The sequence below is a fragment of the Pseudophryne corroboree genome, chromosome 1 (assembly GCF_028390025.1).
Source record: "Pseudophryne corroboree isolate aPseCor3 chromosome 1, aPseCor3.hap2, whole genome shotgun sequence".
In the NCBI taxonomy this organism is placed as follows: Eukaryota; Metazoa; Chordata; class Amphibia; order Anura; family Myobatrachidae; genus Pseudophryne; species Pseudophryne corroboree.
Window position 1 is genome coordinate 323,088,134 of NC_086444.1, and position 17,129 is coordinate 323,105,262.

The 17,129-nt window shown below is 44.9% G+C and overlaps 1 protein-coding gene across 2 annotated transcripts in view; it reads left to right on the forward strand.

Annotated features, from left to right (window-relative positions):
• The window catches only part of TMEM132B (transmembrane protein 132B), a 926,737-nt gene that overhangs the window by 786,741 nt on the left and 122,867 nt on the right, over positions 1-17,129 (forward strand). The window contains exon 1 of one of the 2 annotated variants that reach the window (XM_063964602.1): positions 6,085-6,217. The exons of the other annotated variant lie outside the window; for it this stretch is intronic. Within the exon in view, the coding sequence (XP_063820672.1) occupies positions 6,182-6,217 (36 nt within the window). The 5' untranslated portion in view covers positions 6,085-6,181. Of the gene's footprint in view, positions 1-6,084; positions 6,218-17,129 lie in introns of those variants that run through there. 2 annotated transcript variants of the gene reach the window in all.

Genomic DNA, 17,129 nt, shown 5'->3' on the forward strand with positions numbered 1-17,129 from the left:
TGAGCCCATGCAACTTGGCCGTTCCCGTATAACTCCTGCTGAGCGCCGAAGACGTCTCTCCGAGTCTCTCTGTCTCTATTGTGCAGCTCCGTCTCACACCATTAATGCCTGTCCCAAACGTCCGGGAAACTCCAAATCCTAGCTCGCCAAGGAGAGGGCCGGCTAGGAGTAATGATCTCCTCTCCATCTCCTCAAGATTGTAATCTCCCAGTCTCGCTTCAAGTTGCTCAACGTTATCGGAACGTCATTGCCCTCCTTGATTCCGGAGCAGCTGGGAACTTTATTACCGAAGCCTATGTTAAACGGTGGTCCCTACCCACCGAGAGACTTCCTTCGTCCATTTCTTTAACTGCCGTGGATGGCAGCAAAATTTTTGATGCAGTTATTTCTTTAAGGACTCTACCAGTTCGTCTGAGAGTGGGAGTTCTTCATTCCGAACTTATTTCTTTTTTAGTGATTCCAAGAGCCACACATCCTGTGGTCCTGGGCCTTCCATGGCTCCGTCTTCACAATCCTACAATTGATTGGAAGACTACGCAAATCCTGGCATGGGGTTCCTCCTGTGCTGAGACATGTTTGTTTAAAGTATTGCCTGTCTGTTCTTCCTCCCCCAGGTCGTCTGATGTTCCACCTCCTCCATATCAAGATTTCACGGATGTGTTCAGTAAAGCTTCTGCTGATATCCTTCCTCCTCATAGAGAATGGGACTGCCCGATTGATCTCGTTCCAGGGAAGGTTCCACCTCGAGGCCGAACTTATCCGTTGTCTCTGCCTGAGACGCATTCTATGGAGGAATATATTAAAGAGAACCTAGCAAAGGGGTTCATTCGACCTTCTTCTTCTCCAGCCGGCGCAGGCTTCTTTTTTGTAAAAAAGAAAGATGGTGGTCTGCGGCCGTGCATCGACTACAGAGGTTTGAACGACATTACCATCAAGAACCGTTATCCTTTACCCCTGATTACTGAGCTCTTTGACAGAGTTAGCGGAGCTACCATCTTTACAAAGCTGGACTTGAGAGGTGCATACAATCTCATCCGGATCCGTGAGGGTGACGAGTGGAAGACCGCCTTTAACACCCGTGACGGACATTATGAGTACCTCGTCATGCCCTTCGGATTGAGCAATGCTCCAGCTGTCTTCCAGCATTTTGTCAATGAGATCTTCAGAGACATTCTATACCGTCATGTCGTGGTCTATCTAGACGATATCCTCATTTTTGCCAACGATTTAGAGGAACATCGTTTTTGGGTTAAAGAGGTTCTGTCCCGTCTCCGTGTCAATCATCTCTATTGCAAATTAGAAAAATGCGTCTTTGAAGTCAAGTCCATTCCGTTTCTAGGGTACATTGTGTCCGGTTCCGGACTAGAGATGGATCCTGAGAAACTACAAGCAATCCAAAATTGGCCGGTACCCTTAACCCTCAAAGGGGTCCAGAGGTTCTTAGGGTTCGCCAACTATTACCGAAAGTTTATACGAGACTTTTCCACCATTGTGGCGCCTATTACTGCTTTCACTAAGAAGGGTGCTAACCCGTCCAAGTGGTCTGAAGAAGCCATGCAAGCATTTCATCTTTTAAAACAAAGGTTCATCTCTGCGCCTGTTCTGAAACAGCCTGACATCGACTCTCCTTTCATCTTAGAGGTGGATGCCTCCTCCGTTGGAGTAGGAGCGGTGTTATCTCAGAGGGCTAAAGATGGCCATTTACACCCTTGCAGTTTCTTCTCCCGGAAGTTCTCCCCAGCTGAGCGCAACTATGCCATTGGCGACCAGGAGTTGCTAGCCATCAAGCTCGCTCTAGAAGAGTGGAGGTATCTGTTGGAGGGAGCTTCTCATTCAATCACCATACTTACAGACCACAAGAACCTTTTATATCTGAAAGGCGCACAATGTCTCAACCCTCGTCAGGCCAGATGGGCACTTTTCTTTTCCAGGTTCGACTTTAAACTCCAGTTCTGTCCGGGCTCTCAGAATCGCAAGGCCGATGCCCTTTCCCGCTCATGGGAGCAAGAAAATGAGTCAGAGTCTTCAGACAAGCATCCTATTATAAATCCGTTGGCATTCTCCACGGTAGGGATGGACTCTACGCCCCCATCAGAGAAAAGTTTTGTGAAACCGATGCTAAGGAAGAAGCTCATGCATTGGGCCCATGCTTCCCGTTTTGCCGGACATACAGGTATCCAAAAAACCCTGGAGTTTATCTCTAGGTCCTATTGGTGGCCAACTCTGAAAAAGGACGTCTTGGAGTTTATTGCATCTTGCCCAAAGTGTGCTCAACATAAGGTATCCCGCCAGTCGCCTGCGGGGCAACTGGTTCCACTATCTGTTCCCCGTTGACCTTGGACCCATTTGTCGATGGATTTTATTACAGATTTACCCATGTGCAACAAGTTCAATACCATCTGGGTGGTAGTTGACCGGTTCACCAAGATGGCACACTTCATTCCTCTCACCGGTCTTCCGTCAGCTTCCAAGTTGGCTCAAGTATTCATACAAGAGATCTTCCGACTCCACGGTCTTCCTGAATAAATTATCTCAGATCGAGGAGTTCAATTCACAGCCAAATTCTGGCGAAGTTTATGTCAAGTCCTCCAAGTCAAGCTAAAGTTTTCCACGGCTTACCATCCTCAGACCAATGGTCAAACCGAGAGGGTGAATCAGGACTTGGAGGCCTTCCTCCGCATCTATGTGTCCTCCTCTCAAGATGACTGGGTTCAATTACTTCCCTGGGCCGAGTTCTGTCATAACAACCAGTATCATTCTTCATCTGCTTCAACACCATTCTTCACTAACTTTGGATTCCACCCTAAAGTCCCTGAGTTCCAACCGCTTCCAGCAACTTCTGTTCCCGCAGTGGATATCACCTTGCATCAGTTTGCCAATATCTGGAAGAGCGTACGATCAGCTCTGCTCAAGGCATCGTTCAGGTACAAGAAGTTTGCGGATAAGAAGCGTCGAGCAGTTCCTGCTCTCAAGGTGGGTGATCGGGTATGGTTATCCACGAAGAATTTGAGGTTAAGAGTTCCCAGTATGAAGTTTGCACCTCGCTATATCGGTCCTTTCAAGATTGAACAAGTCATCAATCCTGTTGCTTACAGACTCCAGTTGCCTCCCTTCTTAAAAATACCCAGGACATTCCATGTTTCCCTGTTGAAACCGCTGATCTTGAATCGGTTTCATTCCTCACTTCCTCCAACTCCGAAAGTCCAAACTCAACGAGGCGTTGAGTATGAAGTGGCCAAGATCCTGGACTCACGTCACCGTTACGGTCAACTACAATATCTTATTGACTGGAAGGGTTATGGTCCTGAGGAACGTTCATGGACCAATGCTTCTGATGTCCATGCTCCTGCCTTGGTCCGGAGATTCCATTCCAAGTTTCCTCAAAAGCCAAAGAAGTGTCCTGGGGCCACTCCTAAAGGGGGGGGGTGCTGTCACGATCCGGGTATCTGGACGCCATTTCTTACCCATCAGATGCCTCCTAAGGCTGGCTCAGCGCTCCAGGACCGGATCCCATCTGTTATCCTGATGTGTACATTCCTGTATCCTCTCCTGTCACTCTGGGACGCTGTCACAGTAAACGCCATATTACACCTGGCATGGCGTCTCCCGCGGCCTCCGCCGCCGTCCCTGAACTGCTGCATGCAGAGTGTCTGAGTGGCGATTACGTCAGCCGCGGCCTCCGCTGTGTCCGCGTGGTTGGATGTGCATCTGTCAGCCTGGCGCCTCCTGTCTCCGGTGGCCGGCGCCGCCATTACTGTTTTCATTACCACATGGATTACAAACCAAACTTCCCTCCAAGTGTCTGCATGGGCGCAGCCATCTTGGATTCTGTCAGCTGATCATTTCCACCAATCTGTTCTCAGTATTGATAATCTGCATAATTGCCTAGCCAATCCCTTCCTTGCTGCAGGTATAAATACACTGTGCCTGAGCAAGGAAGGCGTCAGTGCTTTGGTTGTCAAACCTAGTTCCTGTTTGTCTCTCTCCTGTGATTGTCTTCCAGGTTCCAGCTCCTGTCTCAAGACTTCCACCATAGAGACCCGCACCAGCATTCCACTGCGGTGTAGCCTGACTCTCCAATCCATTGTGGATTCATCTGTTTCCAGCTACAACATTACCTGCTTCCAGCTCAGCTTCCAGCAGAGTACAGCTTCTCTTAAAGGGCCGGTGTCCTTTCTACACTTTACCACTCTCCACCGGTATTATTATTTCTCCGCTCTCAAGTTCTACATTTCAGTTCATATTTCATCGCTCCCAAGTTCATTTATTATTTAACTGGTTCCAGCCAGTATCCACTCCGTGCTAACAACAGTCTGGTTCCAGCCAGTATCCACAGCAGCCGTTTTATCTTCAGCAACCCAGCTTTTCCTGGAACACCAGCTGGCACAATCCTGGGTTATCTCCATTGCTACAGTCGGGCCTGGTAAGGACTTTCCATCTAGAAGATTATAAGAACTATCTCACACTACCAGTGCCCTGTGGCTCCTGCCATCCTGTAGTACCCAGGAACTGTATTTATTCTTTGCTGACTTTTACATTTTCTTTTACTGCTGCTGTGTTGCGGAGTTGTCATAATAAACATCATTGACTTTTATCCAAGTTGTCGTGGTCACGCCTTCGGGCAGTTATTATTCATGTTACTTACATGTCCAGGGGTCTGATACAACCTCCCAGGTTCCGGTACATCTCAGCCCCTACAACTGAGGCTGCCTCCCGTCAGCTCAGGCCCTCAGTTGTGACACAGCATAGCTGTTATGGCCTCAGTAATCAGCTTTGCAACAGGGTGACTGCTGTCATATTTCATCATCCTTGCAAAGGACTGTTGGACAGTCAGTTGCTTCGTTGAAGTAGTACAAGTGGTCTTCCGACTTCCTCTCTGGGATGACGATCGACTCGCAGCAGCAGTAGGCGTACCACTCAAGGATCCTCTGAAGGAATCCCGGATAGGAGAGGACTCGTCAGTCATGCTAGTGACATGCATGCAGGACTACTTAGGTTCCTGACTGAGGAGGAAATTGACGTTGAGGGAGTTGGTGGTGTGGATTGCAGGAAAGTGAGTACAACAGAAAGAAGGGATTTAGGTGTCAGTAGCCTGCTTATGCTATTACCCAAAGTTTCTGAACTTGACAATGACTTTTGATGAATGTGCTGCAGGTGACATATAAGGGAGGATGTTCCTAGGTGGTTAACGTCCTCACACATGTCGCAGTCAAGTTGGGGGAAGCGGTTCTGTACAAAGATGCTCACATAGGAGGCCATACTCGGACTGAGAACCTGCACCCCCCCAAACTTCACGTTCCGAGCCAGGAACCGAGTCCGGCTCGGTACTTCTCTGACACTGGGTTCAGCACTCTGACACTGGGTGCAACACCTCCGAATATGTTTGATGATGGGATAGTGTGATTGCTAGATGCGCCAATTGGTATTGTAATGTATACAGATGCTGACAGTGAGCGCCTCAGTCCTTGCACGTTCGGACATACGGATCTACACCAGGGTAGGATTATGTAGCGGCATTAGCATAAAGTTACAAAGGCATCTGCGGCACAAAACACAGCCCTATCTGCATCTGACTCAGGAACAGCCCCAGTGTGCGGACACATGCTGAGAGCGAAGAATACCTGTCAAACACAAATATCCTTATGACGGCCTGCTGTGTAGTCCTGAGGAATAAATGCTTGGTGCATATTTTGCCGGGTTTGTACATGACCTGCTTTAATGCATACTTTCCTACCTGACCCTCTCCATGAGGGAGAAAATGCTCTGTTCCTGGACTTTCCTGGTAATGTATGATTGCCATCACCTGTGTAGAGCTAGTTAATTGATAAGAAAGGGGTTTCACCACAGGTGACGGCAATCATACATTACCAGGAAAGTCCAGGAACAGAGAATTTCTCCCTCATGGAGAGGGTCAGGTAGGCAAGTATGCTTTAATACTCAGCATTTCTTTTGCATAGTATAAAGAAATGAGCCCAGTTCCAGGAGTTACTGAGCAGCCCTGTAATGTGATTAGTTCAGGCTTTCCATGCTGTGGCTTTTAAAGTGCACCTGTCACTATGAATTTACTTCTGCAGGTTCTACTAGTTCAGTGCAGTTCTACTTCTTCGGTAAAGAATGATGTATTATTTTGGAGCCATAGGCAGCGTGTATGAAGTCACACTTTTGCAGCGAGTAGCTATATATGCAACGAGTAGGCCATCAGCTAGACAGCACTATGGTAGGTAGTATGTTCTCTAATAATATGAATCAGGTTAGCAGTGTGTCCCAGGAATGTGTGCTTTTATTTTGATATTTCTTTACCTTTCTTGCTTGCATTTTGTGCCAAGATCTATATGCAAAACAGATAGATTTAACTGGCTTATAATAAGCTGGAATGAAATGTCACCAAAATCAATTTGTTTTAAGGATAGGGTAGTAAAGGTAAAATGTTGAAATGTCTTTCTCTTTTAATTCAAATTACTTTAATCCATCCTTTACTTTATGTTTAAAAGACACTAATGATCAGTGGGGGCTTCTACCACTAGACTTGCGGTATTACATGACTAAGCAGCACATTGATGTGTAGGGGAACATGTGGCACTTTTCAGCATTAGTGCTACTTTTAAATGGTGAAGCCTATTCATATTGCTGCAATAACTGTTCAGGATTTCAGCAGATTAAAGCCTGGCAAAGCTTTAGAAACTCTGAGACAGTATCCCCAGATTCATATGGTTTCAGAAATTGCAGATAATTTGTATTGCATAAATAGCATGGATAAGTAGTCTTTACAGGCCATAATGATGCAGCAACCCTAGTGGATTTACTTGTTATGGCCTAGATAAGCTCTATAAAATGTATACTACAGCATATACAGAAAATGTAATGTTATTTTATATAATATCGCCTAAAACATCTCAATAGCATTTAGCAAAGGGACAAATTTAGACTTAGGTACAGTACTCTTATTCCAAGCGGATATGCTTTATTTATCTAAAGATAAGCGGGTTCTACTCTCACAGAACTGAAACACCCCCCCCCCCCCAAAAAAAAAACCAAAAAAAAAAAAAACTTCATGATCTGAGATGGGAACCGAGTCCGGCTCGGGACTTCCCGCTAGACTCAGATCCCAGAACGAGGCAAAACATCATCATGCCCACTGTCAGATTCTCTCGTGTTTTGGATTCCATATAAAGAGCCGCACGTCATATTCACTTGGGACTTGGAGAGTGAGGGAGACAGACCTCTGTCACTCTATGTGGGTGGTGGCATAGTGTGGGGTCAGTGTGTGCTCTCTAGGGGTGCTGTCCTGTCACCATGGTGTCCCTGCGATATTAGTGATGCTGTCCTGGCTGTCACTGGTGTTTCATGTGCTGTTATGGGTGCTGCACCTGTACATGGGTGTTGCTGTCCTGGCTATCAGTTTGCTGTACAAGGGCACTGTCCTTTGTATGCTGTGAAAATACAGGGGTGTTGCCCTGTCTTGTATGCTGTAAAAATGCAGGGGTGCAGTGAAAATAAATGTACGCTGGCCCTGTCTTGTATGCTGTAAAAATTCAGGGGTGCAGTGAAAATAAATGTACACTGGCCCTGTCTTGTATGCTGTAAAAATTCATGGGTGCAGTGAAAATAAATGTACACTGGTCCTATCCTGTATGCTGTAAAAATACAGGGGTGCTGTGAATATAAAGAGGTGCTGGCCCTGTCTTGTATGCTTTAAAATGATGGGGTGTTGTGAGAATACAGAGGTGCTGGCCCTGTCCTGTATGCTGTAAAAATGCCGGGGTACCTGAAAATAAATGTGCACTAGCCCTGTCCTGTATCCTGTAAAGATACAGGAGTGCTGTTAAAATAAAGGTACACTGGCCCTGTCCTGTATGCTGTAAAAATACAGGGGTGCTGTAAAAATGTACACTGGCCCTATCCTGTATGCTTTAAAAATACAGGGGTGCTGTGAATATAAAGGGGTGCTGGCCCTGTCTTGTATGCTGTAAATTTACAGGGGTGTTGTGAAAATACAGGGGTGCTGGCACTGTCCTGTTTGCTGTAAAGTTATAGGGGTATTGTAAAAATACAGGGGTGCTGTGAAAATAAATGTACACTGGCCCTGTCTTGTATGCTGTAAAAATGTAGGGATGCCGTGAAAATAAAGGGGCACTGTTCTGTGCACTGTAATAATAAAGGGGTGATGTCCTATGAAATGGAGAACAAAAATATGGAGGAAAAAATAGTGAAAGATCAGGAACCACTTCCAGTTCCTAGTACTAGTACTGAAGCTGCTGCTGCCACCAGTCATGACATTGACGATGCAATTCCATCAACGTCATCTGCTAAGGCCAATGCCCAATGTCATAGAGGGCATGTAAAATCCAAGAAGCAAAAATTAAGAACCAATAAAAAAGAAATTATCTTATAAGAAACTTAAAATTGACAATATGCCATTCATGCCACGAAGTGGCAAGGAAAGGCTAAAGCCTTGGCCTATGTTCATGACTGGTGGTTCAGCTTCTCATGAAGATGGAAGCCCTCCTCCTTCTCGAAAAATAAAAAAAATAAAGCTTGTTAAAGCACAGGAATAAACAACTGGGCGTTCAGAGAAATCACAAATCTCCAAGGAGAGTCCAAGTGTGTCCACGGTTGTGATGTCTAGGCCTGACCTTCCCAAGACTGTATAGGAAGAGGAGGCTCCTACCACCATTTTCATGCCCCCTGCAAGTGCTGGTAGGAGCACCACCAGTCCAGTTGCTGATATTGAGATTGAGGATGTCACTGTAGAAGTACACTAGGATGAGGAGGATATTGGTGTAGCTGGCGCTGAGGAGGAAGTTGATGATGAGGATTCTGATGGTGATGTGGTTTGTTTGAATAAGGCACCAGTGGAGACAGCTGTTGGCCATGGGATGAAAAAGCGTATTGTCATGCCTGGGCAAAATACCAAAAAAGCCACCTCTTTGGTGTGGAATTATTTCTCCACAAATCCAGACAACAGGTGTTAAGCCATCTGTTGCCTTTGTCAATCCATAATAAGTAGGCGTAAGGATGTTAACCACCTAGGACAGTGATGGCTAACCTTGACACCCCAGCTGTTGTTGAACTACACATGCCAGCATGCCCTGCATCAGTTTTAGCATGGCCAAATAGCAAAACTGTAGCATTACCTTATATGTCACCAGCAGCGCATTCATCGTAAGTCATTGTCAAGATCAGAAACTTTGGGTAATAGCGTAAGCACGCCACTGACACCTATTGTAAATGATGTGGCTTGTTTGAATATTATTTCTCTGTGAGGATGAGGATAAGGATGTAAACACTGAAGGGGCAGGGGAATCTGATGAAGAGGACATTTTGCCTCTGTAGAGCCAGTTTGTGCAAGGACAGATTAATTGCTGCTGTTTTGGTGGGGGTCCAAACAAAGCAATCATTTCAGCCACAGTCATGTGGCAGACCCTGTTGCTGAAATTATTGTTTTGTTATAGTGTGCATGTCCTGTTTATACAACATAAGGGTGGGAGGGCTCAATGACAATTCCATCTTGCAGGTGTTGTTTTTGGTCTAACACATCAATTCCAGAGGTGCTGCTCCATCTGCCCTATCAGTCCAGGGGTGCTGCCCCACTGTTGTTTAAATCGAGCGGTGCTGTTGCCTGTCTGCTCTGTAATTCTCCAGGGATACTGCCTATGCTGTATATGTCTAAAGGTGCTGCCTCTCTGCTGTATAAGTCCAGAGGCACTGCCGTATAATTCCAGAGGTGTTGCTGTACTTAATCCTAGGTTTAAATTAAAGCCTACAGCAGAATTTGAAACAAGCTTCAATGTCACAATCAGATTTGTGGAAACATAGAGCCACAAAGGTGGACATGGAAATAGCAATTTTGACAAAGTGTTTTCCAATGAGACCGCATTTGTGGCAAAAGTCAGTCAGACTCAGAAGAGACAGAACCATAATCCAGTGCAACTGCTGGAGAAAACTAGATTTTCCAAACACACCTATGTCCATTTGTCTGCCATATAATACAAGGGGTGCCCTGTCTGAACCCGCTCATCTATATCTTATAGTGTGCACTGTGTATCTGGCCAGTCTCAGTTAATCCCATTAAAGTTCAAGATAAATGTGGACCCATCTGTACGTTTCTAAAGAAAAATGTCCTGAAATAGGATGCCTTATTCACATAAAGCTTTACACCAGTTTTTTCACCATAACATATTTACTCAAATTACTTAAAGTGGTGGATGTGTTTTAGGGGCTGTAGGCTACACTCACTCCAGTAGAATTCTGCCACCTCCTGTGTGCCCCCAGAAAGTTCAGTAGTTTCCCATTAGAAGTGTCTACTGGACAAGCAGTCTCTGGGGAAGGTGTTTTTCTTTCCCTGGGAATGACATCTGGATTATTATGCAATGGACTGGACTTATACAGCAGCACTGGACATATGGCAGCAGAGGACACCACCACTGTGAATGGACTGATGCAGCACAAGACACTACTACTGTACTGATGCAGGATAACACAGCACCACTGCAATGGACTGGACTTATATAGCAGCACTGGACATATGGCAGCAGAGGATACCACCACTGTGACTGGAATGATGCAGCACAAGACACCACCACTGGACTGATGCAGCACAACACAGCACCACTGGACTGGACTTATACAGCAGCACTGGACATATGGCAGCAGAGGACACCACCACTGTGACTGGAATGATGCAGCACAAGACACCACCACTGGACTGATGCAGCACAACACAGCACCACTGCAATGGACTGGACTTATATAGCAGCACTGGACATATGGCAGCAGAGGACACTACCACTGTGACTGGACTGATGCAGCACAAGACACCACCACTGGACTGATGTAACACAACACAGCACCACTGGACTGGACTTATACAGCAGCACTGGACATATGGCAGCAGAGGACACCACCACTGTGACTGGACTGATGCAGCACAAGATACTACCACTGAACTGATGCAGGACACTGAGGACGGAGACACGTCTTCTCTTTACACTCTCTAATGCCGGAGTGAAAATGGCGACACGTGGCTCCTTATATGGAATCCAAACCCCGCGAGAATCCGACAGCGGGATGATGACATTTTGCCTCGTTCTGGTTTCCGAATAGGGCACGAAAACCCAAGCCTGACTTGATCCGGGTTCGGAGAGTGAAGTTCGGGGGGGATTGGGTGTCAGGAAACCGAACCTGCTCATCTCTACAATAAATATAAAACTGATAATCATATTGTCTAATAAAGTAAATACTGTAAAGGTTCATTCATTTTAGGATGTAAAATCATAGAAATAGATAAGTGGAAAAGGCACTGCCTACGCTGCCAGTGGTCAACCTTAAAGCCGATGCCCTTCGCAATCTAATTGCGAACGTATCTGAGGGCAGCCTCACACATGCTGTGTGGACTTGTCCTGTGCTTGGGCGGTCACCTGCATGGGCAGAGGTGAACGCAGATCTGGCTGCGTATGCAATGATCTGCGTTTATCTCTGAATAACCACCTTGATTCAGAGTTAGGAGCCAATAAAAAATGGAGCAAACAAGCAGCAATTTGCCCCTGGAGCAAACCGTGTTACAATGCAAGGGGTGCAAATGTATTTATCTTTTTGCATGCAAGGAAGAAAATAGGTGCTGGGCAGCTTTGTTGTTATTGACATTGGAAATTAAGCTAGGGCTCTCTGTGTCCTAACTGTAAATCTCTCTGCACACATGAATTGCTGCTGTTTTGCTAGTTTTCTTTAGATGCATCTAACTCTGAATCAGGCCCTATAAGCACACATTACCAGAACATGTTTTGAGTGTTATTTATGAACAGCTCTCTAAGCTTAATTTATTCACTCACAAATCTTTGAGTGATCTTCATCACCTTTTAATGATGCACTGTAGACATTCCCAAAGGGTGGCCTTTCTGTATTTGTGCTGCATCTGAATAAGATGTGAGCAGTATGTTGATGCATAACTTCTTGTTTAATTACCAGAATATACTTTTGTTTCTGCATTGTATATTTACAGACTTGGAATCAGGCATTCCCTTGGGGCTGTACAGGGAACTTGATCTCTGTGGGCCACTTATTTCTCAGAACACGATGGCTGCTGTCCATGCCAATATGCCCATGTCATAAATAAAAATATAACACATTAAAAATAAATATTTTAGGAACATGTAGGTTTTCAGATGTGGAGCGCTTTAAAATATCTCCAATATGCACCTTTTGTTTCAAACAACCTGGTAGATGCTTAGCTTTTTCTCAGATTTAGGGGCCTATTTGTTATGTACTGGCATAAATTCTGCTAAATTAATTTTACTAATTATTACTGCAATATTGCCAGAGGTATCACAGACATTTTGCTAAGCTTTCTTTAACTACCACCATACCAATAGTTTTATGTAGAAATAGTGATATGTTGCAATTTAACAAGCTCCAAAAAGTTAAACTTTTAGGAGATTGCCTGTGTTTCTACGGCCACATCAGGTAGTGTTCACTTCCTATGCCTATGTTGAAAACTGTCCAGAGAGGTATATTCTTATCCCTTCCCGGTAGACTAGTGCGCCTCTCCTCCCTCTTCACAATTATTTTTCATAAGTGGCCTGAAGGGTGCTCATGAGCAGTGTCCCTGCCAGGTCCAAAGCCTTCAGTATCACAAAAGTTACAGCTACAGATGTGTCCTTCTCCTTCCTCATCTGTTTTGCAATGCATTTGCACGTGCGCACACATCATGGCAGTGTATTCTCAGTGGCGCGTGTACTCAGAGCACTTGCCCAATTGCAGGCACACTTTTCACTAATGCATTGCCGCAAATAGCCGCAACAATGGATGAAGGGGGAAACATCTGTATCACTGTACTGTTATTTCTTCTCCAGCACAGCATTATATCAGGTGCAATGTCCTGGCTGGAGCTTCATAGTGTATTGCACCAACATTTCATCTCTTATCACTGTGAATAGCAGCAATAAATGATATTTAACAATGTAAATTTGCATAAATTAATAAATATCGTCTTAGGGTATGCCTCGTGGCTAACCCAAGCTAAGTTCTTATTAGCCTTTATTAACGCTGTTCTAACCATAAACTACCATCTGCATATCCTCTTGTTACAATACATCTCTTCCTGTAGAATGCCTTCTTATTATGCCTTGTTGAAAACCTTGCTACTGTATATTTTAAAGCTTCTATCAAACCATACCCCCTCTTCCATCTGTGATCCAAAGTGTACATATTGGTGTCTTGGTATCCTGTTAAGGTCTATAGTACAGGCCATGCACCATTTTAATTTCCCAGTCGCACAATCTCTAGGTTACTAACTGTATATCCTTCTGGAACTTTGGCCTTCAGAACTGATTATAGCTCTAGGTGTGGTCCCACCTAGTGGTTGAAATTACTAGCCAGAGCCATTATTAGACATTTGGGTGCAATGGGTGAGAGAACTGCCTTCTTCTCATCTTAGTGAGAACTTTAGTAGGCTCCGCTGCTCCATGGTGGAGTGCCAAGAGAAGGGGGATGGCCAACCTGTTGTAGCCAGTGGCGGATGTAGACTTAACTTTTAGGGGGGGGCCGGTTTAAAAATTATGACTCCTCCCCCTAATCATAGCTCCTCCCACTTAGAAATGCCCCTCTCGTTCGCTTCTAAAATTTCCTATTGTTGCCAGCTATTGGAGAGAACCCTGCGCACTGGTGATACAGACTGGCGAATTGCCATTCCCGCATGTATCTGCACATTCGTAGATCACACATGCACAATCATGCAGTCTAGATTTGGGCTCACAGTCCACTTTCAGAGAGGAATAAAAAAAAAAAAAAGTGAAATAAATGTACTTTAGCAGTTAAAAATGCTTTATATAAATACTCATTTCTTTTAATAGATCCTGTGATGGCATAAGTAATAGGACAACAATGGTACATATTATAGCACACAGTATGAGCTGAAATTCACATTATACCACACAGAATGAGACGAAATTCACATTATAGCACACTGAATGAGCCAAAATTCACATTGTAGCACACTGAATGAGCCAAAATTCACATTATAGCACACTGAATGAGCCGAAATTCACATTGTAGCACACTGAATGAGCCGAAATTCACATTATAGCACACGGTATGAGCCAAAAGTCACATTATAGCACACAGAATGAGCCGAAATTCACATTGTAGCACACTGACTGGGCCGAAACTCACATTATAGCACACTGAATGAGCCGAAACTCACATTATAGCACACTGAATGAGCCAAAATTCCCATTGTAGCACACTGAATGAGCCGAAATTCACATTATAGAACACTGAATGAGCTGAAATTCACATTGTAGCACACTGAATGAGCCGAAATTCACATTGTAGCACACTGAATGAGCCGAAATGCACATTATAGCACACGATATGAGCCAAAATTCACATTGTAGCACACAGAATGAGCCGAAACTCACATTATAGCACACTGAATGAGCCAAAATTCACATTATAGCTCACAGAATGAGCCGAAATTCACATTATAGCACACTGAATGAGCCGAAATTCACATTGTAGCACACTGAATGAGCCGAAATTCACATTGTAGCACACTGAATGAGCCGAAATTCACATTGTAGCACATGGTATGAGCCGAAATTCACATTATAGCACACAGAATGAGCCGAAATGCACATCAAGCCATGGAATGAGACAGCAGGGACATAGGGACAGGGAGAGTGATAAAGGGATAGGGAAAGTGACAGAGTGACAGAGAAAGTGACACGGAAAGTGACAGAGTGACAGATCTAGACAGCTCACCTACATACAACGAGGCAATTACAGATTTTAGCTCCTCTCTCCGTGCCCGCTCCTCCGCTGCTGTAAAAATGGCGCCAGGCTGCCGCTGAATGAATCCTTGGCATCCACAAATGCCTACTGCACATGACAGTGTTTGTCATTGCGCAGAGGCATCATATCACTGAGGAGGAGGAGGAGCCGGAGCGGCTGAGACATGGTGTCTATGCTCCCTTCGTAATCAGGACCTGGAAGGTCCTCTCCATGAAGGGAAAATAGACGCTACCGCTGGGACTGGGGAGGAGAGCCAGGCGCGGCGGAGAAGACAGTGAGTAACACACTGCTTGCTCCGGCCTCCGGCCCCCTGCACTTACTATTCTCTCCCTCACTTAGACTCTCAGCGGCGGCGGGCGCGGCGGCTGTGTTAGTGCTGCCGCAGCCCACCGGTGCTGGTCATCGCGGTAACCGGACCCGCCACAATATGTGTAGGGGAGGCATTCGCCCTTTTCACCCCTGTCTGTATCCGCCACTGGTTTTAGCACCTACTTAAATAGCTGGAATGCACTGATCATTTCCAGCATGCCACCTTCATATAGAATATAGATAAATTACTCACATTCTTAATACTATCAAGTGGCAATAGCTGGAGGCATTACAGCCATTCTAATATGCAAAGAAAAAGATTTGGAATGAGATAGTTCTGTGCCTCCTCACCCCACTTAGCAATTTGAGGAAAGAATAGCCCATGTCAATATAATAATATCCCCAACTAACCACAAATTCTATAATAAAGTACCATCATAAACCAGTAAAACCAACCAACAGTCCAACATCTATATTTGCTGGGAAAGCATATTGGGCGGGATGTACTAATGTACATCGCCGCCCATCGCCACGATGCTGATCGCATATGTACTAACATATGCGATCAGCATTGCGGAGGACAGCTCTTCCGATAAGAGCTGTCCTCCGCGATGCGCAGTGGCAGCCTGACTTCCGGGATTCGGCCCCAGAAGTCAGTCTGCGCATGCGCGGGGTGACGGGGGCGGCCGCAGGGCATGCTGGGAGGGATCCGATCGGATCCCTCACACAGCGCCGCGGCGCTGTCCTGCCGGCCGGGGGTTAGTACATTAGGAAAATGCGGTAAACAGGGAGTTTACCGCATTTTCTGCTAAGTACATCCCGCCCATTATCAGATGCAATTTCTCAGCTGGGGCTCTTGGTAATTTGCCCAGAAGCATTATGCATTACTCCTGTGACGGGTCCTTGAAAAAAATCTGTACATGGATAAAACATGTTGGGTATAAAAAAAACTGACTTGTACTTCAATCATCCACCATATTTTCAGAGACCTTTAACTTCCAATATACTACACACAAGGAGGGTAGCAAGAAGAACAGTGTCTACAACATCTATATGGCTTCTAGGGACAGGACATTGAAATAACACTTTGGCAGTATTGATGTGAAATACATCATTGGTTCGGGAACGTCAACGGTTTCTGATGATATTCAATATTTCTTATATGAAGTAAACAATATACTTAAAAACATATTAAACTTAGAACCATCTGCGATAATACTGATATTATGTTAAGATTGATGGAAGCTTAGAACAAGTCATTTGTGTTTTATTCCATCCACTAAAGTAGAGATGGTTCAGAGATAGCCACACTGTCCAGAAGTACAGTTTTCACAAATCTATCTGGAGTAATAACCTAACTTGCTTTACCATAGCCATTTCTATTTAATAAAATTAACTGCTAAAAAAATTGTCATCCTGTTGGCATATCTGACAGTTGGTATGACCTCTGACCCCTCCCACCAGTGTCAGAGATGTTACAGAAGGGAGGAAGAGGCGGTGATAGAGAGAGATAGTGGTGGAGGAAGAAGAAGAGGTTGGGATAAAGTAGAACAATTGTTGGTAGGAGAAATAAGGATTGGGTTGGAGATAAAGAGAGGGCAATAGTGACGATAAAATAAATAAACAAAAGCAAGGTAATGCCAGACATTACATCTAGTGAAATATAATAAGAACTATGGACCTCATTCAGGTTGGATTGCTATTGAGACAGACAGTGCAATTTATTTCAATACTGCTTATGCTAAAAAAACACATGTGAAGAGCTGCCCAGAAGGGAAAAAGACACCCACAAATGCATTTGCAAATTTGCGTATGCAGTCACATAAATGCAATGCATATGCAGAAATTGAGAATAATGAGAATGCAGTTGCACCGGCGCCATGTTTTTAGTAGAGATGTGCAGGTTCGGATTTAGAGGGTCATTCCGAGGTGATCGCTCACTAGCATTTGTAGCAGCTGTGCAAATGCTATGCCGCTGCCCACTGAGTGTATTTTAGCTTAGCAGAAGTGAGAACGGTTGTATCACAAAGCGC